General features: G+C 42.3%; 1 protein-coding gene across 3 annotated transcripts in view; it reads left to right on the top strand.

Moving 5' to 3' along the window:
* Positions 1-25,570, top strand: part of MIA3 (MIA SH3 domain ER export factor 3) — a 132,830-nt gene extending 107,260 nt beyond the window's left edge. For 2 of the 3 annotated variants that reach the window (XM_040351409.1, XM_040351408.1), the window contains 11 exons: positions 251-352; positions 1,287-1,347; positions 1,460-1,495; positions 5,443-5,510; positions 5,602-5,699; positions 9,151-9,279; positions 11,238-11,306; positions 13,567-13,637; positions 13,746-13,817; positions 19,831-19,987; positions 24,232-25,570. In XM_040351409.1, the coding sequence (XP_040207343.1) occupies positions 251-352; positions 1,287-1,347; positions 1,460-1,495; positions 5,443-5,510; positions 5,602-5,699; positions 9,151-9,279; positions 11,238-11,306; positions 13,567-13,637; positions 13,746-13,817; positions 19,831-19,987; positions 24,232-25,043 (1,675 nt within the window). In that variant the 3' untranslated portion in view covers positions 25,044-25,570. The remainder of the gene's footprint in view (positions 1-250; positions 353-1,286; positions 1,348-1,459; positions 1,496-5,442; positions 5,511-5,601; positions 5,700-9,150; positions 9,280-11,237; positions 11,307-13,566; positions 13,638-13,745; positions 13,818-19,830; positions 19,988-24,231) is intronic. The other variant, XM_040351407.1, reaches the window with a different exon arrangement.
* Positions 25,571-25,848: the final 278 nt, after the last annotated feature.

Genomic DNA, 25,848 nt, shown 5'->3' with positions numbered 1-25,848 from the left:
CTAAATGCTCTTCTGTGCTTGTAGTGGTCAGTGTGAGGAACCACAGAGCGCATCATAAGTCCAGTCTTTGGTCAGACTGAGTATTTGCAATTTTTTTTTTTTTCCCATGAAGCTCTTTTGTTGCCAGTGTTATTTTAGAGACCAAATCACTTTAACATTTAGCACAGACTTTTTATGCTCCAGTCAGAATCGGCATTGTTGTAGATTCCAGGTCACCAGCACTGATTCTCCCCATGTGATTCTGCTCTAGAAAACTGACCCAAGAGGAGTATGAGCGTCAGGAAAAGGAACAGCGATTATCTGTAGCAGATGAAAAAGCCATCCTTGCCGTTGAAGAAGTGAAAATCTACAAGTACAGTATTTTGTTTCTTTGTCATGATTACATAAGACCTGATACAATCAGCTAGGTTGAACTAGATAAAAAAAATCATAATCTCTGGATCCCAATTATGTGTTCAATGCTACTGTGTTATTTCTCTTCTTTAGAGTACTAGAATTTTTGAATAGTCACTTCTTTAGAATTTTTTTATGTATTAGTGAAAATAACATTTACATGTATGTTGTTGCTTCTTCTGATGAGTACAATTCTTTGACAGGCTTGCACCATTCCTCTCTAGTGTCTGTTTAATTCAGACATTGTAACTATCATCATTTGAATAATCTCAAAAACAGAGAGAAAGATGCAAAAACCTTGTGTATTATTGCAAGTACATGCATTGAAATATAGGTAAATATTCCATCACAATAAGACAGACCGAATAACACTTCAAATCAGCCTCATATCCTGGTAACAATAGTCAACAATAGAGCTTTGTATGTGACAAGTCAGTCAATGATCACTAACATTCTTTTGCTGAATAATCTGTTTTGGGTGGAAAACCTTTAGGCCATTTTCTATACATTTGGTAGACTTATGTTATCAGGATGCAAAACTAATTTAAAGCATTATTCTATTCGTCTTATTGGGAGTTTTTTTTTTTTTCTATTTCTTATACATGTAGGTGAGGTAATGCACAAGGCACCCTTTTCTTGTTTGTAATTACAGTTGTGGTTTTTCCTCCACCATTTGGAACATCAAGACCATATTCTGCTTGAACTTCCATTATTGTGTGCAGATATGCCTTTCTTTTTTCCACCTGTACATAGTAATATTTTCAGGCTCTCTTAGAATTTTTTTTAACAAAAACTGAGAAACACAAGGAACACAGATGCATTAGAGCGTATAAATAAATCCATGCAATTTTTTCGTAAAATAGGATTTGCTATAAGGTGTTTTTAATTTGTAGGCAGCGAATTCAGGAGATGGAAGAAGAGTTGCAGAAAACGGAGCGATCCTTTAAGAACCAGGTAAAAAAGTGTTAATGCTCTTTGTTTTCAACTATGCAGTGCTCGGGCAGATTTTCAGAGATATCCTTGTAACGTCTTTCCCTGATGGTTTTTGCCTTCTCAATTTTTTCAGATTGCAAGTCATGAGAAGAAGGCCCATGAAAACTGGGTGAGTGTTGATTGCATGAAGCTTACTAGGGTCACTGTGACTGATGATATTGATGCAGAACTAGGTATAGTAATTTTCTGACATATATACCCAAGAAAAAAAAAATCAGTTCTGCTGTAAAACAATAAAAATAAAGCAGAACTAAAAGTTATATATAAAAAATGCACGTAGGCAGGCTCTGTATTGCAGAAGAGACATGATATATCTCTTCTGCGATTCAAACAAACTTACCTGCCTGTTTGCAGTTGTACACTGAGCTGCGCATGCTTGAAGTTATGTCATTCTGGCCCGACCATTTAAGATAGCCATAGATCCCACACCCAGGAGGAGACCGGGTGAAGCAAATAGTGAGGGAGATGGAGGAGGCGAGTTTTGTTCTGCTTTGTTTGGATTTTATGCTAACCATACACCTGTCAAAAAATTGTTCAAATGCATTTTCCAAATACGAACACACGGTCATGAGATCAAAAATGTTGTCATCATCTAATGACCAAATTTAGATCTATAAGTCGTTCAATGGACAGAAATGTGTTTTTTGTTTGTTTTGTCACATATGCCTAGTGCATAATGTTCGGACGAGAAACCCATTAACCCTGTTAATTTGAACTTTTCCTTCGATCCTTATTTTTGGCTTAAAAACGTCACAACTGAATTTTGACTTGTGGCCATTAACTGGGCGATAAACGAACGAACTGTCCAAATGACAGATTTTCTAATGATTTCTTGCCATCATAAAGTCCAACTCCAGTCATATTTTTTGCTTGTCTTAGAGTGGGTAAAAGTTCAAACTAAAACAGGATTGCACCGCTACCAATACCGGTTTTCTTATCGGCAAGAATGAGTACTGATATTTTTGGTCAAGTACTCGCTGGTACCGATTACTGATACGTTTGCTGTGCGATTTGAGCCCATACAAAATGAAAGAGCTCAAATTGCACTGCAAAGCATCGCACCACTCCTGTGTGAACCCCGGCTGAAGTCCCTATGACAAGCTTGGGTTCACACAGATGCAGTGGTAAAAAACGCATTCAATTCAGACAGGAATTCCACTGCATTCCTGTTCAAATCACATGCAATTTTTTATTTTTTTTTGCATTGCAATTTTAGCCTATTCACTTTTTTTTTTTTAAATCAGAAAAGTGTTTATTTTTTCTTTTGAAAAAGGAACACAGTAGCAGTACCAGGAATGTACAGCATTAATTGGCGACAAAAAGGAAACAAGGCCATTCAGGGTACAGAATTGGTAAAACATATAACCAAGAAACAGTACATATTCTCAATGGCAGTACTAAAGCAATTCCTCCAAACTCCCGGCACACTGCTATTGAGCACATTGAGCACAAAAGAAATATAAGGCGGTGAATGATAATAAAAATAAAACAAAAAGAACAGGGAAAAAATAAAGAAAATAAAAACTAAAACAATAAGGGGTGGGGGAACCACCCCAGCCTGTTGCCAAAAGTATCACATATGTTAGACCATACATCCCGTGAACTCCTCGACCATTGGTAGCCTATTCACTTTTAATGGTTTAAATTGAACTGCAAAGTTATCGATTTCAGGTACCGGAGCACTCGCACTTAGTATGCAAATACTTAGCATCGATGCCGAAACTAAAACATTCCTTTCAAGTTTTTATTTCTGTCTCTGACCTCACTGTGTAGATTTTCCCTCACTTCCAGTTTCTGTGACGCTTGTACATTAATTGGCGGGAGTAGTTGTCACCAGGACAGGAAGGAGCGCGCATTGTCAGAAGTTTTAACCCTATCTCACTCTGCATTTGTGTCTCATAAAAATGTTTGGCTGGGGTTGGGCTTGCAGCTCACAAGGCAGACTGAGAGAGCCACTAGAGGAGACAATCTGCCCATTCTCTTTTGAAATGGTACCCACTGATCCAGTTCGTGCATTGATAGGCCTAAAAAAATAGACATCACTGGGCCTACAATAGGGTATGTAATGAAAACCGTTTTCATTTAAGAATTTCATAAGCCTAAAATCAAAGATGTGTTGCACTCCCATCCAGCCAACCCAATGTGTAGACTTGAAAATGGCTTCAGCCCATGAGTCTCAGCCAAAGCCATGTTCCACCTGAGCTAAATCATAGGGACTAATGGTACCCTATGATTAAGCTCTGGTGGGCAGAGCGAGACATGACGGGGTCATGGCTTTGAAAGATACTTATGGTCTGAGGCTGTTTTGAAGTCTACACTAGGTTAGCTGAATGGGGGTGTGGCACTTTTTTGATTTTATACATGCATCGCTTTGGGTGATGTACTTTGGCAGCCTGCACCCTGTTCCCTGGTTTATTGTTTTTTGAATATTTTTGTTAAGCGTTAAATTACATAAGTATCAAAACGCTACCCGGCGACGGGACCAGGTGCCATTCGCCGTACATACAATAACAACAATAAAATCACAGACATCAAAGCCGTTAAAACAAAAAAACATTAAAAAGCAATAGCATAAATCAAATAAAAATAGAAAAAAAAACAGTAAAAGAGCCCTGAGAAGAAAAAGAACCCCTGTCACCCCGTCAGTTTCCACCCCTTGTTGCACAGCCTCAGTCCACAGAAGGGTTTTCGGTCCCTTCCGGAACTGGAGCAGGTTTGAGGTCTGCCTGAGAGCCAACAGCAGGAGGTTCCACTCTCTAGGTCCCAACCTCGAAAATGCTCTGCCCCCCCACTTTTTTAATCTAAACTTTGGAACCTGCAGGCGGAATTGAGTGGCCGCTCTCAATGAACGGCCAGTGAGAGGTCTTGTCAATTTCGCCTGGAGGTAAGTAGGACCTAATTTATTGAACGCCTTAAAAACTAAGATTAAAACCTTGAATCTGATGCACTGCCCCACAGGCAGCCAATAAAGGGCTGCCTGGTGCCCGGAGGTCGGGCAGTGGCCTCTCAGATTGAGGGCTAACCTTAACGCTTGATTCTGGACTTTCTGTAGGCCTTGGATCTGGTAGAGAGGTAAACCAGCCAGCAGCCCGTTACAGTAGTCCAGATGCAGAAGGATGAGAGCACGCACCACAGCGATCCTGGCCTGATCAGTCAGATAGGGCAGAAAGCGGTGAAGCAGCCGCATTTTAAAGTGGCAAGTTTTGACCACCTGGTCCACGCTTGGTCCCAGGTTTAGGCCCTCATCAATGTGGACACCTAGTGTCCTCACCGTAGATGCAGATTTAGGGAACTCCCTACCTTCGTCAGGCCATGATAACACCCAAACCTCTCCCATAATGTTGCCGGACCGCAGCACCTCCGTTTTGGCCTGGTTGAGCTGAAGGAAACTGGTGAAGGTGGACATTTTGGCTTCCTCAGCCTGAGCGGCATTCATAATCCAGCACCAAGGCCACAATTCCATTAGCTTGCTGCTAAGGGGGAAAAGATGAACCAGGGAAGACAAAATATAAGGAAATTAAACTTCAGCTTTAAAGTGGTTGTAAACCCTCAGAAAAAAAAAAAAAAAAGGCATAATGAGCTAGTACGTGAGACAACAGCTGATCTTAAGTGACTTCCGGGTATCGCAGGCTCCAGCGCTGTGATTGGCCAGAGCTGTGATGGCGTCACTCCCGCCCATGCGCTCGGGAGCCACCGGTAGCGGCTTACGGACTGAAGCAATGGCTCATACGGGCCATTGCTTCAGTTTGCCCCAGTGCACATGTGCCAATGACATCAGCACATGCAGGGGGCATCTCCTAAACCATATAGGTTTAGGAGATATTCTGGGTAGCTACAGGTAAACCTTATTATAGGCTTACCTGTAGCATAAAGTGGTCTATAATGGTTTACAACCACTTTAAAGGTTTTTGGTGAGTGCTCTTTAATTTTGTAAATGTTCATAAACTGACCTTCTGTCACTTTTTTTTATTGCTTGTGCAAGTTAAAAAATGAATTCTAGGCTTTCCAATAAAACATCTCAATAGCTGCCAACTGGAACCCTTTTTATTTTCACAGCTTGTTGCTCGCACAGCTGAAAGGACCTTGACGGAAGAGAAAAGAGAATGTGCTAACTTAAGACAAAAGTGAGTCCATTGTTGTTTATAATAATCACAGATTATTTGTTTATAGCCAGTTAGAGATTTGTAATAATTGTTAGTCTCTTTATATTTCCAGGTTAAATGAAGTAAACACACGGGTTACAGCTCTTCAGAGACCATCCATTGTAAAACCAGCTCCTGGGAGACCTGAACACCAGCCCCCACCAAGGAGAGGTACAGGCCAAAGTCTGACACCACTTCTCATCAGACTCCAAGCGCTAACTAATTAAGCCTAAAACTGGTCTCACCAACCTTCTAACTCCCATTCTAACTACTCCGTAGAAGGAAGATGCTCATACTTGCCTATTCTCCGGTGCTTTGGTCCACTAACGTGATCAGCTCCAAGCGGCAGCTTCAGGGGAGAGGAGGGACAGCTGACAAGGGATGCCCCATAGCAAGCCTATGGGTGACGTCACTGCCCAGGCATTCCATTCGTTGACAGTTTTCTCTTCTCTCCTCTGAAACAGGCCTCGGGTGAGATCACTTGACCAGACTGGGGCACCCTAGGAATAGGTAAGTAAAGGCATCTTCCTTCTAGAGCAGGGGTGGCAAACACAAGGCCTGCGGGCCGAATCCGGCCCACCAGGCCTTGCCATGTGGCCCGCGCAGCGGCCCCCATCAGCAGGGGGATGGCTCTCATGGACGTGATTAGTGGTGCAACGGATTGTTACCGATCCGTGCTCCGCAGCCTCGGCCATAGAAAAGTCCCCGGCTTCGGCCTAGCTCCGGAGCGGCGGCCATCTTGGTACACCCGGCGACTGTCTCGTCAGGAAGTGACGTTTCGCCGCCGCCATCTTGCTCCACCCCAGTAGAGACAGTCGGCTTGCCTAGTAACCAGTGCACAGCGTGACACTCTGCACCGCCTCAGCTCGCTGATTACAGACCCGGGACCACAACCGCAGACATGAGGAGAAAGTATCTGAGATCTGCACCTGCGGGTAGGAGAGACACCATCACCCGGGGAGCATGGCTGTCTGTACTGAGCGGAGGAGGGGGGACACCTGTGACACCAGAGAGGAGAGGAGGGGGACCAGTGTCACTGGGGTTCCTCTCCTCTCTGTTGTCACTGGGGTCTCCCTCCTCTCCTCTCTGGTGTCACTGAGGAGAGTGACACCAGAGAGGAGAGGAGGGGGACCCCAGTGACACCAGAGAGGAGAGGAGGGGGACCCCAGTGACACCAGAGAGGAGAGGAGGGGGACCCCAGTGACACCAGAGAGGAGAGGAGGGGGACCCCAGTGACACCAGAGAGGAGAGGAGGGGGACCCCAGTGACACCAGAGGGGGGAGGAGGGCGGGGACACCAGTGACACCAGAGAGGAGGAGGCAGCGCACTCCTGAACCCTGCGCTCCCTACGCAGCGCACTCCTGAACCCTGCGCTCCCTATGCAGCGCAAGAAAACTGGAGTGCAGATACAACCGGCCTTTTGAGGGCAACCAAACTGCTGATGCGGCCCCTGATGAATTTGAGTTTGACACCCCTGTTCTGGAGGGTAGTTAGAATAGAAGTTAGAAGGGGAGTGGGAGCAATTTTAGATTTAGGCAGCTCATGGTTGAATCATTTTTATTTATTTTTTATTCAGTCAGCTGAGCTATTGTATACTGACAGTGGGGAGACTTCCCCAGCATCAAAATACACTAATCAGCGCTGCCAGCCATAGCCAACGGCACTGATTGAGTGGCAAAAATCTGTCAGGGCTTTTGTACAGAAGTCAATCAGTAGATTACTTTGCCCATACATGGATCAAAATTTTGTCAGTCCCTGATGAACCAGCAAATTTCGATCCACATATGACAAGCTTTAGTTAGAGCCTGGAACTCTCCTTTAACAATGGTTTATCTTCATAGGTGTCCGCACAGGGTGTGTCGGTGAGCCTGGGCACACCCTAATCACCCCGTGTAGCTCATATTCCCCCTGTTTAGACCCCTGATATTTCACCAAATAAAAAATGTTTCTATTTTTTTTTTTCTCCTAAAAAAATAGTAATAAAATAAAAATAATAGAAATGAAAACTACTGACAGCATTCACTGCTCTACTGACGCCGTTAGTATATATACACATGCGCACACACAGGCATGGGGCTCCTAATAAATTGAAAAAATAAAAAATTATATTATAAAAAAATTAAAATAAAAAACTACTGGCACCAATCTTATCCCTACTGACACCATCCACTGCTCTACTAACACCATCCAGTGCAATGGGCTCTGCACATTATACTTACCTAGGTGGATGGAGCATCGGTCCGATGCTGCATCTATCCCCCAGCGCCTCTACACTGAGAAACGAGTGATCGAATATCGCAGATGGCTCAGTTCTCACAGCTCCCCCGAGCAGAGAGCTGCTGACTGTCAATCAGCAGCTCTCCGGTCTGCTGCTCCACACTCACTGGGGTGCTGAGCTGTGGAGGGGCGGAAGGTGGGCATCTCAGCGGCTCGCTGAGAGGCTGAGATGGGTGTCAGTCCTGATTTCTGTGATGTTAGCAGAGAGCGGACTTTATATCACTCTATGCTGAAAACGGGTCACAGGATTGCAAAACGAATTGCACTTCTGTGACTCATAGGAGAAGCCCAGCCAATGAGCTCAGGCTGGACTTCTCCTTTAAACTAGTGCTGCACCCTGTTCTTTTGTGTTCAAATGGAATATATGGTGTTTTCTAAGATATAAATGGTAAGCTGGCTATACGTATTAAAATCTAATTGTACAATTTACGATCATCTCCTATCAAAAACGATGTAAGGTTCACTAAGGAATCTATTGAATTGTATTCAGTCAGGCAGACCCTCATAGTACATAGTTGTTGGTAGATTTAAGGGAGATTGTACAATCAAAGAGTAATGTGTATGGTTCACTTAAGAGGTCTACTTGTTAAGTAAATTTGTCAGCGTGTGGTCATGTGTCAGACAAAGGCATTCTTGTATTTGTATTTTCTTTGTCTTGGATTGTTCATTGGGGACCATTGTATATATCATATTAGGCAGTACCTCCCACATTGCATGTAATAGCCCACTGTCCCACAATTAACATTCAGAGAACCGTCCTTGTCCTACTTTGACGCTTGTTAAAATTACTAAAATGTATGTACGCCGTACAAGATGACCCCCTTCCTACTAGTCTGTCTGGAAGCTGAGGGGTAGCCGGAACAACCGCTGGCAGGAAAAAACGCTGACAGAAACAGGCTTTTTTCACCTTTTTTCGAATCTCACTGTGCCCATTACATGCCTCACTGTGCCGTCAACATGCCTCACTATGCCATACCTTATTCCTGTACTCTGGGCGTCCATTATTCAACTGCCGCGCCGCCTCCTTGTGCTGTTCCGTGATAGACGCCTGTGCTTCGCCTATCACGGAGGTCCTCTCGTCCGAAGCTGAGGATGAGAAGACATCCGTGATAGGTGGAACACTGAACAGAGGCTCTACTGGGAAACCAAGTGTTCCGCCTATCACGGAACACCACAAGGAGGAGGCGCGGCTTTTGAATAATGGATCCCGAGACAGGTACCGGCGTATAAGACGACCCCCGGGTTTTGAGGCAAGTTTTTAAGCCCAAAAGGTCGTCTTATACGCCGCAAAATATGGTACAATTTTTTATTTATATATATTTTTTTTGTGTCTTTATAACTACAGGTGCCCTGAGCAGGGATGGCTCGTTTGGGCCTTCACCAGTGAGTGGGGGTGCTCCATCTCCTCCCATGATGATGGATGTGTCTCTCCGATCAGCTTCTGCTAACCTGAACAGATCAGAGGGAAATTTTGGTTAGTATCAAAATGAATGGTCTGAATTTGAACTGCACATAACTGCATGTGAATCACACAGGTGTTCTTGTTCGATTGCCGGGGGGGGGGGGGGGAAGCGGCCCTAAAATGTAATGGCAAGACTGCGTTTTCAAATCTTGTGAGAAGACTCTGAAGCCCTGCACAGGTGTGTGTTCTCATAAGATTTGGGATCCTCTACTTTCCTAGAATCCCACAATGAGGCCCATTGACATCTACAACAAGCAGCAGTATAAAACTGGCCATACACTGCTAGGATCCTTTGTTTTTGTTCAGCTTGCAATCTATACAGCGCAGATAGATGAATCTGCAGGGCCAGCTATTGGTGCCGGTGGCTGTAAGAAAACCTGAACAACGTCTGAATCTGATTGAATACAACTGCTGTTCGGCCAACAACATTCCACCCTGCCCCTTTGATTTTTCAATTGAACGATGTTGGGCTGGAGAGTCTCCCATTAAGTAAATTTTGTCTGGTTCATTAAAAACTGAGTATGGCTTTAGGTAAGTATTAACGTTTTTCTTCCCATTTTTTTTTTTCAAGCTTTTACTGAGCATTTTAATTCAGGGGGTGGGGGCTGCAATATTAACCGTTCTGCATTTTTGAACAAGGTCCCCCAATTAGCCAAAGAAAGCCAGTTTGTAGTTGCTAAGGGTTACAGCACTTTGCTGGGTGTTCTTAAATAAAGACCTTTCTGTGATATAAGTGTTTTGAACAAAGTTTAATAAATCATATAAGGTCTTTAAATCTGTCATTTATTTTTTGAAAACCATTGCCAGAATAAAGACATTTATTTTCTTTGTAATGTGACTTTGCTCATGAAGAAATTATACTGGGGCTTTTATGTTCGTCTGCTAATCCCTTGGCTCCCCAGTGAATCCACCAGTGACATCCAATTTATCTGAGGGAGGAAAACAATCAGAGACACTTTGGCTTGCTACATGTGCATTTTGTTTGATACTCCTTTATGATCTCACCCAGAAAGCTTGTAGAAGGACTCTCAACTAATAGTGTGTTTTTCTTTATATTACTTGTGCTTTGTCTGGCAAAACACAGACCCATAGGGAGAGCTGGGAGCAGCAAGTAAAAGAGCTGACCTCTGTCCCTAAATAGCAAACGTTTCACCAGCGGCGGTCAGGAGGAGGTTGCATCTCTGAATCACTGCTTCAATATCGCTTTCATTGAATAAATCATTTGTTTTTTCTGACACATTTCTTAATAGCCACGCTGGAGCTTTTATTAACGCCATGTGTTCCTGCTTCTAAAATACCATGGTAATCTATAAATGAAGTTCCGGTGTACCATTGGTTCGCGTGAAGTTAAGAGTAAAAATATACTGGGGACTAGGCATGTAGTATTAGAAGTACAGTACAGTCAAAGCAAGCTGTATGAGGGGCTCAAGTGAGGGCTTATGTAGAAAAAATATTTTTCATTTGAAAATTTTGCTCTTCATATTTCATACTAATATAATGGTATTTTAAAGGGCTGTTGATAACAAACTGGGTGCCCTGACATTTTTCAATATCTTTAAACCCTTCCAGATAGCGTACGAATTAGGGTAAATGTCTGAAACCTCATAAATATTATAGGAGGAAACTATTGGCATGAGAAATGTTGTTGTTTTTTTTTTTTTTTTTTAGTTTTAAATCAAGATAAAGTGCACCTGCGTGAAAGAAATATGGAAGATGCCATTGCTTTTCTTCTACTGGTTGGGTCTGCTTTCTGTTTTTAATAATTTTATTTGAGTTTAGCAAGTAGCGGGGCTTGGAACTCATCAAAGGGAAATCCTAAAAACCAGAGAACTAGCGTTTTAAAAGAGGGGATCAACAATGGCAGCCATTCTAATTTTTCTAATGACAAGAGAACTACTAACGCATGATTGTTGCTCATTTTTTTGTCTAAAAATGTTATGCTGAATATGTATATTGTTTGTATCCTGCAGGTGGAATGGATGCTTCCTCAGGGACCCGGCGTCCTTCACATGACATGTCTGGAAGAACATCGGCTCCTGGTCAGTACATGTGATTGGTAAATGGCTCCATCATGTGGTCACTGTTTTCTAGCCTGCTTCTTTTCTCACTCTGCATTGTTACGTTAAAGTGGAATTGCAATAAGTTAGAACATTTTACAACATTGATGTTTTTAAAATGTGTAATTGATGTTTATTTCTACCTTCTTTCTTTGCAACTCATCCCTGTCACATGACTGCATTGCTTGTGAGGTCATACAAGTCTGGCAGCTGTTGGGCATGCCTATTGCACGATTGTGGCATAATTTCCTGACGTACAGTGCCTAGCTGGTGGGCATGAGGGCATTTCTATAGAAACAAGACACCAGGCAGAAGAGTGGAGCGCAGGGCCAGATGGGGTGGGGCAGACTGAGAAGGGGGCAGGGCTGGACAGACACCAACAACAGTTTCAGGAAGTGCCTGTGCGCAACCACACTGTTAACAATGAAGATTGCTAATTTTCTATATTAGACTGGGGTTTCTAATCAGACAGTAATTACAGTTATACATAATATACAAGTTTGATTTATTATATATACAAGACAAAGGCATATTTTCATTTTTACCTGGAATTCCACTTCAAAGTGAAAATTAGGTTAGCATGTAGAAAGCTTCCTTTGAAAGATCACCTCTTCTCTGGTAAAGCCCTAATGCTCATTAATTCTGTGAGGCTTTAATAAAGAAACATGCGTATCTTATTCCTGGACAGTTTATTTTCTCGGCTTTTACAATGTGGATGGAACTTTGACCTCTTACATGCAGTGCAGGGCCACTGGTATTTCATTGTATGTGATGACCATGTTAAAGATGCTGTTGCATGATAAGCATTCCTTAACCCTACATATACAGTGACTGTAAGTGCACTTTAGCTTCTTCCCACTCACAATTTGTAGAATTACTTTCCCCTGCACTATGCACAATGCTAAGCATGCGGTAATCTGTGTCCTCCCTTTCACACTGTGTGGTCTCTGGACTTTCGCAAACCTCTTTCAGACTGGGTTTTCACCAACACCTCCAATCTCCATTAACAATTGAGAACTGTTCAAAGTGGTATTTGATCCCTAATGTAATCTGTGACAGTGACCATCTGCAGGCGGGGAAGTTTTATTTACAAAATAAACCTTCAGCCAGCGGATGCCACTGCAGTCTGAAGATGGTAGTGTGACTGTTTTAATTCTGTAATTGTGATATAATTACAGTGCTAAAAAATGTTTTTAGGCATTTCTTGACATATAATTAAACCGCGTACCACATAAAAGCTATTTATATGAATTATGAAAGTGATTGTAAAGTCTCATGTTTTTTATTTTGTTTTTCTTTAAAATAACAAACATGTTATATTTGCCTCCTCTGTTGCAGTGGATTTGCACAGAGCAGACTAGGTTCTTGTGTCCCTCTTCGCTGCTCCTAGCCCCTCCCAGTCGAGTGCTCCCACAGCATGCAGCTTGCTATGGGGGCACCCGAGCTGAGCTGCAGCTGTGTGTTCTTTTAGACACGGGGGTTGCCATTTGGCCCCGCCCCTATCTCTCCTGATTGGCTAACTGACTTTGATAGCCGTGGGAGCTAATGGTGCCACTGCTGTGACTCAGCCAATCAGGAGGAAAGTCCCAGACGGCCGAGGGAATCATGGACATCGCTGGACAGAGATGGGGCTCGGGTAAGTATTAGGGGGTGCTGCGGAGGCTGCTACACACACAAGGTTTTTTCTTAATGCATTAAAGTGGTAGTAAACCCTCACATAAAAAAAAAAAAAAAGCATAATGAGCTAGTATGCAGCATGTGCGCTGCAGTTTTCTCTCCGCTGCCAGACCTTCAGCTGGGGCATTCAGAGTGCATGCTCCGCTAATGTCAGGCTTAGCTGTAGGTAAAAGTGTAACATTTTGGGTATACAACCGCTTTAAGATAAAAAAAACTTTTGCCTTTACTACTCCTTTTAAAGTTGGTAATTTTGTCCTTAATTTTATCTAGGCTTTTATGACTTCTAGTCACAAAGCGTTAAACATAAGTAAATGTGACCTTATTTTATTGTCCCATTTGCCTCATTCTCTTCACCCATTTGAACATTTTTCTGTGAGCCTGTCGGGCCATTAATCTTTGTTGCAGAGGAAAATTAGGATGCCTCCAATTGTCAGATGGGTCATGAGAATCTGGGAAAAGGTCTAAATATACGTACAAGTGCAGAACATTTTAATTGCTCATAAGGAAACATTTTCACAGCTGCCATGCCTCCTTTTTCATCATGTGACGTTACTCTTTCTTGCAGTGGATCTAGGGCGCTCCGCAACTGTATTGAATAGTGGCCCCAGGACATCGTCTCCCTCTGTGGATGGATTGGTGAGTAGTTTTGATATACACAATCTTGCTCATCTTATTATATTTCTTCCTGTTTCTGTTTATATGTGTACTAGTCTCTAAATTCCTTTCTTCTTGTAAAACAAAAAGCCAAACCCATCCATTGAGTCTGAGGCTCCCATTATGTCTGCTAGTTCTCTGCAGCAGGAGGAATCCCCAGCAGTGAGTATGAGAAGCCGTGCATTGGGTTGGGTGCTCACTTAACTCATCTGGTGGGGGTGCAGCAGGTACTAACATTGCATGGACCACTAAACCATTCTGCCAGGAAGGCAGAGCTCTTTCTCTGTCTCTTTCTCTGTCTCTTTCTCTGTCTCTTTCTCTGTCTCTTTCTCTTTCTCTGTCTCTTTCTCTGTCTCTTTCTCTGTCTCTTTCTCTGTCTCTGTCTCTTTCTCTGTCTCTTTCTCAGCTAACAATACCTAGAATGACTTCTAGGGACATCATCTCTGCTCTGTGTTGCTCTATGGAGACATGCATTTACCATTTTTTTGGGGGGTGGAAATGGCACAGTTTAATCACCCACCATTTTTTTTTAAATAAGTTAATACATGGGGAAATTGGGATGCTTTTAGATTTTGGCTTCACTCCATAACATGGGCTAATAAAACGTTTTTGGCCTGTAAAAGAAGAGTTTGAACACCTAAAATGACGAATGCCACTAGTGTTCAATGTGTAAGAACAAAGTACAGTGTACAGAAATTAGCAAGCTTTGCTTGAAGCTTAAAAAACATGATTTCCTACATGTATGCATTCAATAAAAACATTGTGTATTTTAAAAGTAATGTAAGTATCTGACTTTGACCTGGTTTTAGACTTCTGCAATTCCTTGTACATCAGAGCTCACAGTGAGCGATGGAGAAACGGCACAATGAGCCAGCCAGCTGTGCTGCAGTGATCATATGCTAACTACTTATGGGTGAAGGGATCAGAGTGACAGAGAGATGAGCTCATCAGTCTGCTGCTTCTCCCTTGTACTTCATCTGTGTATTAGGCTGTTTATTAGGAGTTTACCTTAAAACCCTGTACAAACGGTTGGTGGACATGAATGTGTGTGCATAATTAGTCAGTTTTGGATTTTTAGAACCCTGCAAAACCATAAATAAAAAAAAAATTATCGGAACAATTTGGTGTAGTTGGAAAGCAATTCTCCAGGGAGTTCAGTAGGGGGGTTGGTGTCCCATGGATAGCAGATCGATTTCCCCTTTAGAAAATGTATTTCATTGTGATTAAACTGGGCAGGCAAATAAAAACTGTAAATTTCAAATCTGCACTAAGGTAAGCCTTATCCAGCCTTGTGCCTACCATTGTGTAGGAATGTTATCTTTTAATGTTTTTTTTTTTTATGCTGTTGTGGGGTAAAAGACTTTATTCACAGTCCCCTTCTGAAAATGTTAGTGAGGATAGCAGAAGGTAGTAGGGAATAGCACACTGCATGTATCTGTTCTCAGTGATTCATGTTGACTAGGATTGGTCAGAGATTGGGAAATCTTTAATAGAGCTTGACTCTTAATTGACTCTGTAATCATTGAGATGGCTCTCCCTAATGATTGGACATGGGATATTCAAATTAGTTTGAAAATTCAATCACTTCTGATGAAGCACCTTATCGCTCTCCGAATAATCCCTGTGGGGTTTGTCAGATTCCTTTATTTTTGGGGAATTTCTGGCTATTCTCAGTTGGCTGTTTATTTTGTAATGTTTTAGCATCTGTACACAAGTATAGTTGTAGTCATACAGACTTGATTAAACAAAAATCGTACGATCTGGTATTGTATGAGAACAATTTTCTTGTTTGTCCCATCGCTAAATTTCAGACGAAAGCTGTGTAGGAACGGTCAGATCATCGTACGATCGCCTTGGAAGCTGTATTTTTTTGTACGATTTTTTGATTGTGTGCGGGGCCTTGATGGTCTATTTATAAAGCAGCAATGTGGCTAAGATCTTGGTCGGAAGACCTGTTAATGTGACCAGTCTCTCCTCCAATCATGGAATTCTATCCACGACCATAAGCATGTTCTGCATTCTGTGCCCTGCATTTTATGTATGGGCTGTAAAGTGAAGGGTGTGGAGTAACACTGGTAGAAAATGGATAGCTGTGTCCTCTATTTTTGATGTGTAACCTACTGTACCAGACCATTTTAAAGGCTCAGGAAACCTTTACCAGAGTTCTGAGTTAATTAGCTGATTAGAGTGCCACCCCATGAGTCTACAATATTGAACTTTTTTCAAATTTTCTGAGACACTGAATTTTTAGTTTTCACTAGCTGTAAGTCATAATCATCAAAAATAAAAGAAAGAAATGCTTGATATATATCACTCTGTGTGTAACAAATTTATATAATAGGAGTTTCACTTTTTGAAATGAATGACTGAAAAAGATTCACTTTTTGATATTCTAATTTATTTAAATGCCCCTGTATATAGTAACTGGCATCCTTCCTGTACTTTAAAGTACAATCCCCCAAGCTTAGTGTATAGGGATGATATAACTCCAGTGTGCATGTGAAGGAGTTAGGCGGAAGATGCCAAACATGGAAGAATATGTCATCACTGGCAAAGGAGCTCAGTCGTTGCATCGCTGGAGGGGAGGTAAGTATTGTCAGCTTTAATTCTGCTTTAGGTTTGTGGGATGTGGCTAGTGTCTTTGCTTCTCCTTCTTAAAGCATAACTGCAACTTAAACTTTTTATGTAATTTTGGAAGTAGGAGGGAAGGGTTGAAACTCTGTCAAGTTTTTTTTCTTTTCCTTTGTATCCTTATTGGGGAAATTTTCCCTCAGTTCCTGCCAGGAATGGAAGTGATGGGAAATCTCTCCAACAGGAACAGGGCAAAAACACATTGTTGGAAGAGTAGGGAAATCTTAGGGCTTTAAATGGTTTTTATTCTGGTAATGCCTGAACTTGCCCATACAGGATTTCAAAGAGAGAAGGGCGTAAGGAAAAATTTCTACAAAGGGGATGCACACAAATATGAATTTAAATGAATTTTTAGTTTTTCCTTACTTTGTCCAGCTACCAAGTTAATCACTCGTGACTTTGCATGAGTATTCGGAGAGGCTGGTGGAAAGAGAGAATTTACCTTTTCTTCTAGTTTGGTCTTCATTGCTTCATCTCAGTAGAACATTAGTGCAAATCACCCCCAACTTTCTTATTGACTTTAAGTGCAAGTTATAAGTGCAGAGCAGTCACATAAACAATATAACTAAATGAAATAATAAACAAAAATACAACAGCTCCAACAGTTGACGTGGTAAACGACGGTGTCAAATATAAATACTTCACCGCTGTGCCAACTCAAAGTGATGTTTGTGTAGTAACATCCAATGCGTTCTGTGGCCACCACCTCCCAGATAAATTGCCTGCTCACCTCCAATCTATGACCCAAATACAGAGTCATAATAGCCTTAGTGAACTCCATTCAGGATGGTACTGGAACACTCCTGTAAGAATTATCCCTGAAACTCTCTACTCCACTTCTTAAAGTGGACGTAAACTTCCATCTTTAAGTTTTTCCTATTGGTAAGCCTATATTAAGGCTTACCTATGGGTAGTGCGAATATCTCCCAAGCATGCCCCATTTAGGAGATATTTACTGTCTTGGCAGCCATTTACGTCACTGGCGCATGCGTGCCATTTCTTCAGAGCAGGGTGCCGTGACTGGTGGCTCCCGCGCACATGGACGGGAGTGACGTCATCCTAGATCCTGCCAGTCACAGAGCTGGAGCCACGAACCTGGAAGGATGACCGGGTATAGACTCTGTCTCCAGCGATGACGTTGCATCGCTGAAAGGCTTCATTTTGAGGCATGTTTTTCATAATGTGCTAGTATGTGATGCATACTAGCACATTATGCCTTTGCCTTACAGGTAAGCCAATAAAAACAAAGTGCAGAAGTTTACAACCGCTCGATCAATCATGTGACGCATCATAGAAAAGAAGAAACCATAGTGCTCTCTGCTTCAAAATTATTTATTAAAACTGATAAAAGGGATTAAAAACACTTGCGTAGATATGTGCAATACAAGCTCCGCTCACCACGCCGATACAAAGGTAAGTAGTGATTTCATGGACAACAGCTTCTCCCACTTGCACCTTATGTTTATGAGTGGCTGGTGGACATACTCTAGAGAGGTTAGCAGCAATCTTATCCTTGGGCAAATGTTAGTTATTGGTAGATATTCGCACACATTATTTAGTTTTCCCTGATTTTATATTTCACCCTACAGTTTCTCATTGACTTGCCTCCCAGAAATACCAGTGCCCCCCTCCCACCCTCTTACTGTGCAGCGTTACATTTATTGCAAAGTGAAAAATGTTCTTTATACATATTGCTACAAGAAAGAAGTTAGGATTTTTTGGAACAATGGGTCATTTTAAAATTCAACTCAGGGCACATAAAAACTTACCAGTATTCAATCGAGTATCCAATCGATTATATATTCTGTCCCCTAAAGAGTGATCCTCCTGTCACCATGCTTCCCTTCTACATTAGGAAAATCTTATTTGCATGCAGGGGGAAGTACAACAGTTGCTGCACTTTTGGGCCACTCAGATGTAGGTACTGCAGGTCTCACAGACCCTCTAGCGTCCTGGTTTTCTCTCTGCCTCCTCCTTCTACTCACCATTCACAAAACACAGCCTCAGGTTTGTCTTTTATGAATGCCAGGGGGGAGAGGGAGGCAAAAATTAACCATAGCTCTGGGGACTATTAGACATGTAGCACTTGTTTCCAATCAGGCCAGAAGTCAGCAGAAACTGTACTTCCTCCACATGTAAACAAGATCTGCCTAATGTAGAAGAAAGTCGGCATGAGGGGGAGTGGCTTTTTAACAGGGAATGGAATATACAACTGAACGCTGGTAAGTTATTTAAGCCTTAAGTTGGCCTTTAACGTGTATGTCTGGGCACATTTAAAAAGATATTCAGTACATTTTTAATACATGCACATTTCCCCAGAAAACTACCAGAAATCCAGTGAGATTCCAACTTCCTGCACTTAAAACAGTTTTGTCTACCCGCCTGGTTCTTCCCTTCTGTACTCAAAACACCTCGTCCTTTTGTTATGTAGATGAAGAGAGGGTGAGGAGTTCCATAGTGCAGCACATTTTTTTCAGCCCTGATATGCATGTCCGTACCCAGTACATACAGGGGCTGAGAAAAATATGAAGGTCTATGACCTCATACACACTATTAGATTTTCTGCAGATTTTTGTCTTCAGATTTAGCAAAACCATTTAGTGCAAATTGAAACTCTTAGGCCTCGTACAGACGGGCAAACATGTACGATGAAAATGGTCCGCCGGACCGTTTTCAGCGTACATGTCCGCCCGGAGATTTCTGTATGATGGCTGTACACACCATCATACAGAAATTCGCGCGTACACGAGACGAGGCGGCGACGTGCGCGGCCCTGGCAGTTCAATGCTTCCACGCTTTCGTCAAAGTCATTAGACGCATGCGAGGGATGGCGGCCGCTCGGACATGTACGGTAAGTCTGCACAGACGACCGAACATGTCCGATGGACAGGATTCCAGCGGGCATGTTTCTAAGCAAGTTTAGAAACATTTGCCCGCTCGAAAACGGTCTGGCGGGCAAATGTACGCTGGAATCCTGTCCGCTCGGCTGTACAGACGACCGAACATGTCTGCTGAAACTGGTCTGCGGACCAGTTTCAGCAAACATGTTCGGTCGTGTGTACGGGGCCTAAAGATTTGACCTCACATTATATGGTTTTGGTAAATCTGAAGACAAAAATCTGCAGAAAATCTAATGGTGTATATGGAGTCTTAGTTGCTGATCTCTCCTAAATATTAATGCTAATTTATTGGTTTAAATATTAAGTCGCTGACCCAAAACAGGCACATGCAGCAAGTCAGAACTCTTGGTATGATTTCTGGGTCTGTGACTTAAAGCCATTGGGTCATTATGATGGGTCAGGTATTTAGCGTTAGCAGTGGCAGCCTTCATGTTTGTCACGTTGCTTTGGACATATTTCAACCCTGTATTGCATTAAAGCATGCTGGTGGGCAATTGGCTGGCCTTTCTTAACTTCTCTGGTGTGTAATGAATGGGGCTAACTTACTATATTTTCTTTGAGTGGTTTTATATTTTAAGATATTTAGGTGAATAAGCCTTGTGCAAAGGTGCAAGTGTGAGATTGTTTGTTTTATATTTTTCTAGGTTATGCCTGTAGCTAAAGGTCCTCCATCATTTCCTGGCACTCCAGTGAGGAACTCTCCAGCAGGGGCTCCTATGATGTCACAACCTCCTGGCCGTCTGATTGGTCCAACTCCACAAAGAGGACACTTCGGGTCTCGAGCATTGCCTCCTGGACAAAGTAGGAATATTATGCTAGCTTTCTGAGCAGATTGCCCCTTTGTGTTTTCCTTTTTTTACATACAGATATTTACATTATTGGTTGCATTTGCCCACTATATGCCCACCACTCAGCAAGTTTGAAAGCTAAGGACTCAGATGCAGACTTCTCTAGTTTTAGCACAAATACAAAGCAACACCCTCTGCCACTTTTTCCTCTGAAATTCCAGTGCTTTGCCACATTATAGCTTGTGGGGGTTCTCCAAACAGATATTAAAGTGGTTGTAAAGGTAGTATTTTTTTTTTTTTATCATAATGCATTAAGATAAAAAAACACCTGTGTGCAGCAGCGACCCTCTCAACACTTACCTGAGCCCCCTCTCTATCCAGAAATGTGCTCGAGTGCCTAAGCCATCCAGGACTCCCCTCCTGATTTCCTGATGGACTGAAACACAGCAGCGGCGCCATTGGCTCCCACTGCTGTCAAAGTCAGCCAATCAGGAGATAGAGGGGGAGGGGCCAAACCGCGTCTCCGTGTCTGAATGGATACATGGAGCTGCTTGGGTGCCCCCATAGCAAGCTGCTTGCTGTGGGGGCACTCAACAGGAGGGAGCGGCCAGAAGCACTGAGGGACCCAAGAAGAAGAGGATCTGGGCTGCCCTGTCCAAAATCACTGCACAGAGCAGGTAAGTATAACATGATATTTTTATGGAAAACAAGATTTTACAATTGCTTTAAAAGGGACTAAACCCTCCAATCCTTTACAGGCAAGGAAGCTGTCTGTTTTATCTGCAGTTGCCATGGTACATGTGTCACCAGTTAAGACGTCAAGTGGCTGGTGTCATGACAGTTTGGTGGAGAGCACAAGCAGCTGTGAAAGTTATTCACAGCATGCCTTTAATGTAATTGTTTTGGTAAATGATTAAATCAATGGGTTTAGCTTAACTCTAAGAGGTATACAGGAGAAGAAAGGAGATTAACTACCGATATTTGCTTTGCAATCATATTGCAGTATTGTGTGATCACAGGAGATTCAGTTGTCGCACTACTGAAAATCTTGTGTAGCAGCTCACAGTAATCCACTGCAAAGAGTTCATAAGATTTTAATTGCATGATTGAGTGACTAAAACTTGCCCATGTTATACTGCATGAGATGCCAGGGACCTCTGTTATACTTTATGGGGAGCCTGTACATCCTTTAGGGAGCAAGGAACCTCTGTGGATACTGTATGAGGAGCCTGTAAATTCTTCCAGGAGAAAGGAACTTCTGGTATATATACTCGAAGGGGGGTGCTTCAGTCCTGAAGCTATCACTTTGTTATAATAAAGCAACCTCTGTTATACTCTACCAGGAAGCCTTGAGCCTGTGCCATACTGTATGGGAAGTCGGCAATCCCCGTTATACTGCCCAGGCACAACCATAGGATATAGTGGGCTGCCAGGCAGTGTGAAGCCACAGAAGTCTGTAACTGAGGGTTATGCCTAAAATGTATTGTTTATAGTTTGATTTTGTAAGATTTATACATATTACATATACATAAGTGTGTAATATTTTAAAGGATAAGTTCACCTTTTGCTGCATATTACACCTTGCATCTATATTTATGATAAAACATGTTTCAGATCTGCCCTGCCACCGCAGCGCTGCAGTGGCATTTTGCGGGCGGTTTTAACCCTTTTTTGGTCGCTAGCAGTGGTTAAGAGCCCCGCTAGCGACCGAATAACGCAGCGAAAATTATGGTAAAGCGCCGCTAAAAATGGTGGCGCTCTACCGCTGACGCCTCCCCCCACCGCCCCAGTGTGAAAGGGGCCTTAATGCACTTTTTTTTCCTTTGTTTCAAAAAAGTACATTACTCCCCTTCTGCTGCACCTTCTTGGTGATCTACAGAGGGCAGAGAGTTTGGTATCCCCGTGTCCGCATGTTACCATCTTTATTGCGCTTTCCAGATGATCTTTATATTTGTATAGAGACTACTGTGCTCTGATCCAGTCTTGTATTACTGTGATGTTATGCAACCTTCACTCTCGTCCTGGATTATGTATTGCATGCTCATTAGGCATTAAAGAATTTAAATTTAAACAACTTTAAACTAAAATATGGTAAAAGTGCCCGCAGATTCTTTTTTTTAAAGGTGGATCTTTATATTTTTCCATTTTATAAATATTTCCACAATATATAATGACCACAATGTGATAGACCACAGCAAGAAATAGTTTCCTAAGAAAGCCATCAGAATGTGTTTGTGGGTAGAGCAGCTTGTCCCATGCTACCGTGTTTATTCTTGTATTGGAGAAGAGAGCAGGGAGAGCCCATCACTCATCTGTCGGGTGAGGAATTATTCTACAGATTCCTTGGCAGGGTGGAGGCATCTGAGGGTTAAAGAACATTGAAAAAAATCCACAGAATGTGATTTCTGGAAAAGGAGAAATGTTCTTGAACAAAGCTAGAGACTAGTAAGCTATATCTGGTCTATGGGCAGACAGAGAGGCCGTTTGTTGGATATGTTGGTGGACTGTGCAGTGTGTATGAAAAGCTGATGACAGCAGAATGACCCAATCAGAAAATAAGATACAATTATCTTGGGGCTTGTGCACACAGCTTTGCATTTCTCATCACAGAAGAAAATGCATAGGAAAAAATTTTATTTACTGCACACATACAACCTGTAGAATAAAGCTGGCCATACACATAAAGATTTCCTGGACTGAACAAGAGAAATCCATAGATTATTATTCGTATTATTATTATACAGGATTTATATAGCGCCAACAGTTTGCACAGCGCTTAAAAAAATTAAGGCAGACTGTACAATTACATGACAATTTGGTACAAGAGGAATCGGAAGGCCCTGCTCGCTAGAGCTTACAATCTAGGAATCCCCCTATTCACAAATCTCCTGCTGACCACTATACACAAGACGGGGAGCCAGGCGTGCCGGTGGGGGACACAAGAAGGGGAGGATCGGGGGTTGTTTTTTGCAACAAAAAAAAAACGGTTTGTTATTTTAAGAAAATAAAAAAATAGAAATTTCAAAGAATATAAATTCTTAAATCACTTTAGGAATTTGTATGTTTTCAAATAAACCTTTAATTCGGGGGAAAAGGGTCACACTCAGCACATGGGGGGGTCTAGAAAGCTTTTAAAAGTACTGTGGAATGTACTGTACCTGGTTTTGTGCACCATCTGAGAATTCTATGTTTAAATAATGGAAATTAAATGCAGAGCTTCCCCCAAGAAAATTATCCTCTGATCGGGAGAATAGAAGAAATTCTGTTGCCCCAGGTATTGTCAGTTTAATGGCGTTGGCTGTCCGATATCTACCAGTAAGTGAAACTAGACTGACCCTATAAAATATATCCGAAGCCAAAACTGTTTTCAGTTGGGGTATCACAGGTTATTTCTGTTATCCCTGTTATTTCCTTTGGTTTTCTGTTCTTTAGATATAGCAGACACAAATGCAAGAGGAGATCACTCCAAAGTGAAAATCCTCTTTTTAGGTTAGGGTCACTATTGCGGGTGCGAAAAGGCATGTAAATCACACGCATTCCTGCAGCCAAGACGTGCTGCTCTTATGTAGACATGCAGGGGTGTCCTTTTTTTTTTTTTTTTTTTTTTATTATTATTTTTTATTTAAGTTTCAAAAGGTAGCCAAGACAAAAAAATCAAATCCGACCATTGGAAAAGTAGTCAGGTTATATCAGTGCATCAAGTATACAGGTTCAAATGGGGTGTCATTCTTAATAGTGCCCCCCAAGAATAGGAAAATGCCGCACGTTTTCAAGTGCATGGAACTGCAGAGATGTAGTCCCAAGGGAGGGTGCGAGCACGCTGACTAACCCCCAGCCAGAACGGCTCGGATGATGGGGGCAAGTACTGAGGAGGAACAGGAAGTGAGAAATTCAGACAAAGAAAAATACATTTAGAAGCGAAATCGAAGGAAAACCAACAATGCACTGGCTTTAAAGGAACCTATTTAGAAAATAAAAAAATAACCTTTACAACCCCTTTTAAGGTCCTCATTATGTTTAAAATACATTGTTGCTAGAAAAACAGGGAGCGTGTATGTGTGTAATAAGCATTTTATTCCTTGCCAATATATAACATTTCTTGTTGCAAACCTCATAATACGTTATCCAAGTTGGAAACTCAAAAGTTTGAGGCATACCTTGAGAAAGGCCCTGGGGTATTTAGCGACTCTAATAGGTTGTAGGTAGGTGATAATGTACACTGGCATCCTTTTTTATTATTTGTTTTCTTTGTTTCAGTGCACGGCCCTCCAAGATCTATGATGCCGCCTGGTGGAATACATCCATCTGATCCAAGAGGCCTGATTCGAGGCCAGTTACCGCCTAGAGATTACCCTCCAGGCCCTGTTCCATTGCATGCCCCTAGAGACTACCCAATGCCACCACCAGGAGCCAGGGACTTCCCACCAGGACTGCCACCGCCAGGACCCAGGGACTTCCCACCAGGTCCACCACATCCTGGACCCAGGGACTTCCCACCAGGTCCACCACATCCTGGACCCAGGGACTTCCCACCAGGTCCACCACATCCTGGATCTCGGGACTTCCCTCCTGGTGCTCTGCCTCCTAGAGATTTCCCACCTGGTCCTCGAGATTTCTTTCCAGGTCCTCCCCCACCAAGCGCTCGGGACTTCCCACCCGGTCTTCCACCCCCAGGAGCTCATGAGTTGCCTCCAGGAATGAGGGACTTCCCACCAGGTCCACTACCTCCAGGCGCCAGAGATATTCCACCAGGGCTCCCTCCTCCAGGCGCTAGAGACTTCCCACCAGTACTGCCTCCTCTTGGTTCAAGAGAGTTTGTCCCAGGCCTACCACATCCTGGAGCCAGGCATTTCCTACCTGGGCCACCACTAGGTCCTAGAGAATTTCTACCAGGCCCTCCACCACCTGGAGCAAGAGACTTTCCTCCAGGTCCCCCAACTAGAGACTTTGTAGCAGGACCACATCCTGGAGTACCCGCTGGGCCTTCATTACCTGATCATCGACCTGTTCCACAGAGTCATAATTTATCATCACAGACAGACCCGTCTCAAGCTCATAAAAAAGTCTAAAATTTGACACAAATTTGCTGGCACAGTCCGTTTGTTTCCTAATGGATAAAGTTACCGGTCTACAAAAACTTCCAGTTTATTATTTCACGTGTCTTATATTTGCAATAAATATTTTATTCCATTCAACCTCCTTAGAAATTTTAATGGTTAATTATTTACAGCAAATTGCATTTTTGTTCCGCTATATTGAATTCTAAAACCAGGTATTTTTGTTTTTTTTGTAAACTTTTTTCCAAGCGTGCAATACAAAACTCAACATTTGTAGTTTTAATTTTGCTCTTTTTGTTGCCAGGTTTTTTTTTCTTTTTTTTAAAGTTATTATTTAAATGTTCTGTATGTAGCCATGGATTGTGGAAAGAAATGAATGTCTAAAATCTTTGAAAAACATTTCCTGTGGAAATAACATTTTTTAAGAATATCGTTATTTTGACTGATTTCCACACTTGGCTAGCTTAATTCTATTCTATACCACTGGTTTACATAGGACAGATACTTGTTTTTAACATCTGGGACTGAGGAACCAGAAAGAGAATAATGTATATTGGAAATAATAATAATAATAATGATAATAAAGAATAAAAAAATTTAAGTTGTGTGCCTCAATGATTTGCGGTTCTTGCAAAGCGTTACCTGTTTCACATGGGCCTCCGCTTGTATACATGTATTTTGACCAGAAAGCATTTGCAGAGCTTTCAGCAAGTTTTGTTGAAGCTTTTAAAGTACCATTCAGCTCCAGTCTGTAAATGTTGAACACAGAACTTAATGGGAGTGCTGATTGCCACTTTAAGCAAGCTGCTAGCAGGCT

Source organism: Rana temporaria, chromosome 4, assembly GCF_905171775.1.
Source record: "Rana temporaria chromosome 4, aRanTem1.1, whole genome shotgun sequence".
Lineage (NCBI taxonomy): Eukaryota > Metazoa > Chordata > Amphibia > Anura > Ranidae > Rana > Rana temporaria.
This window is presented reverse-complemented; position numbering and strand designations above follow the sequence as displayed.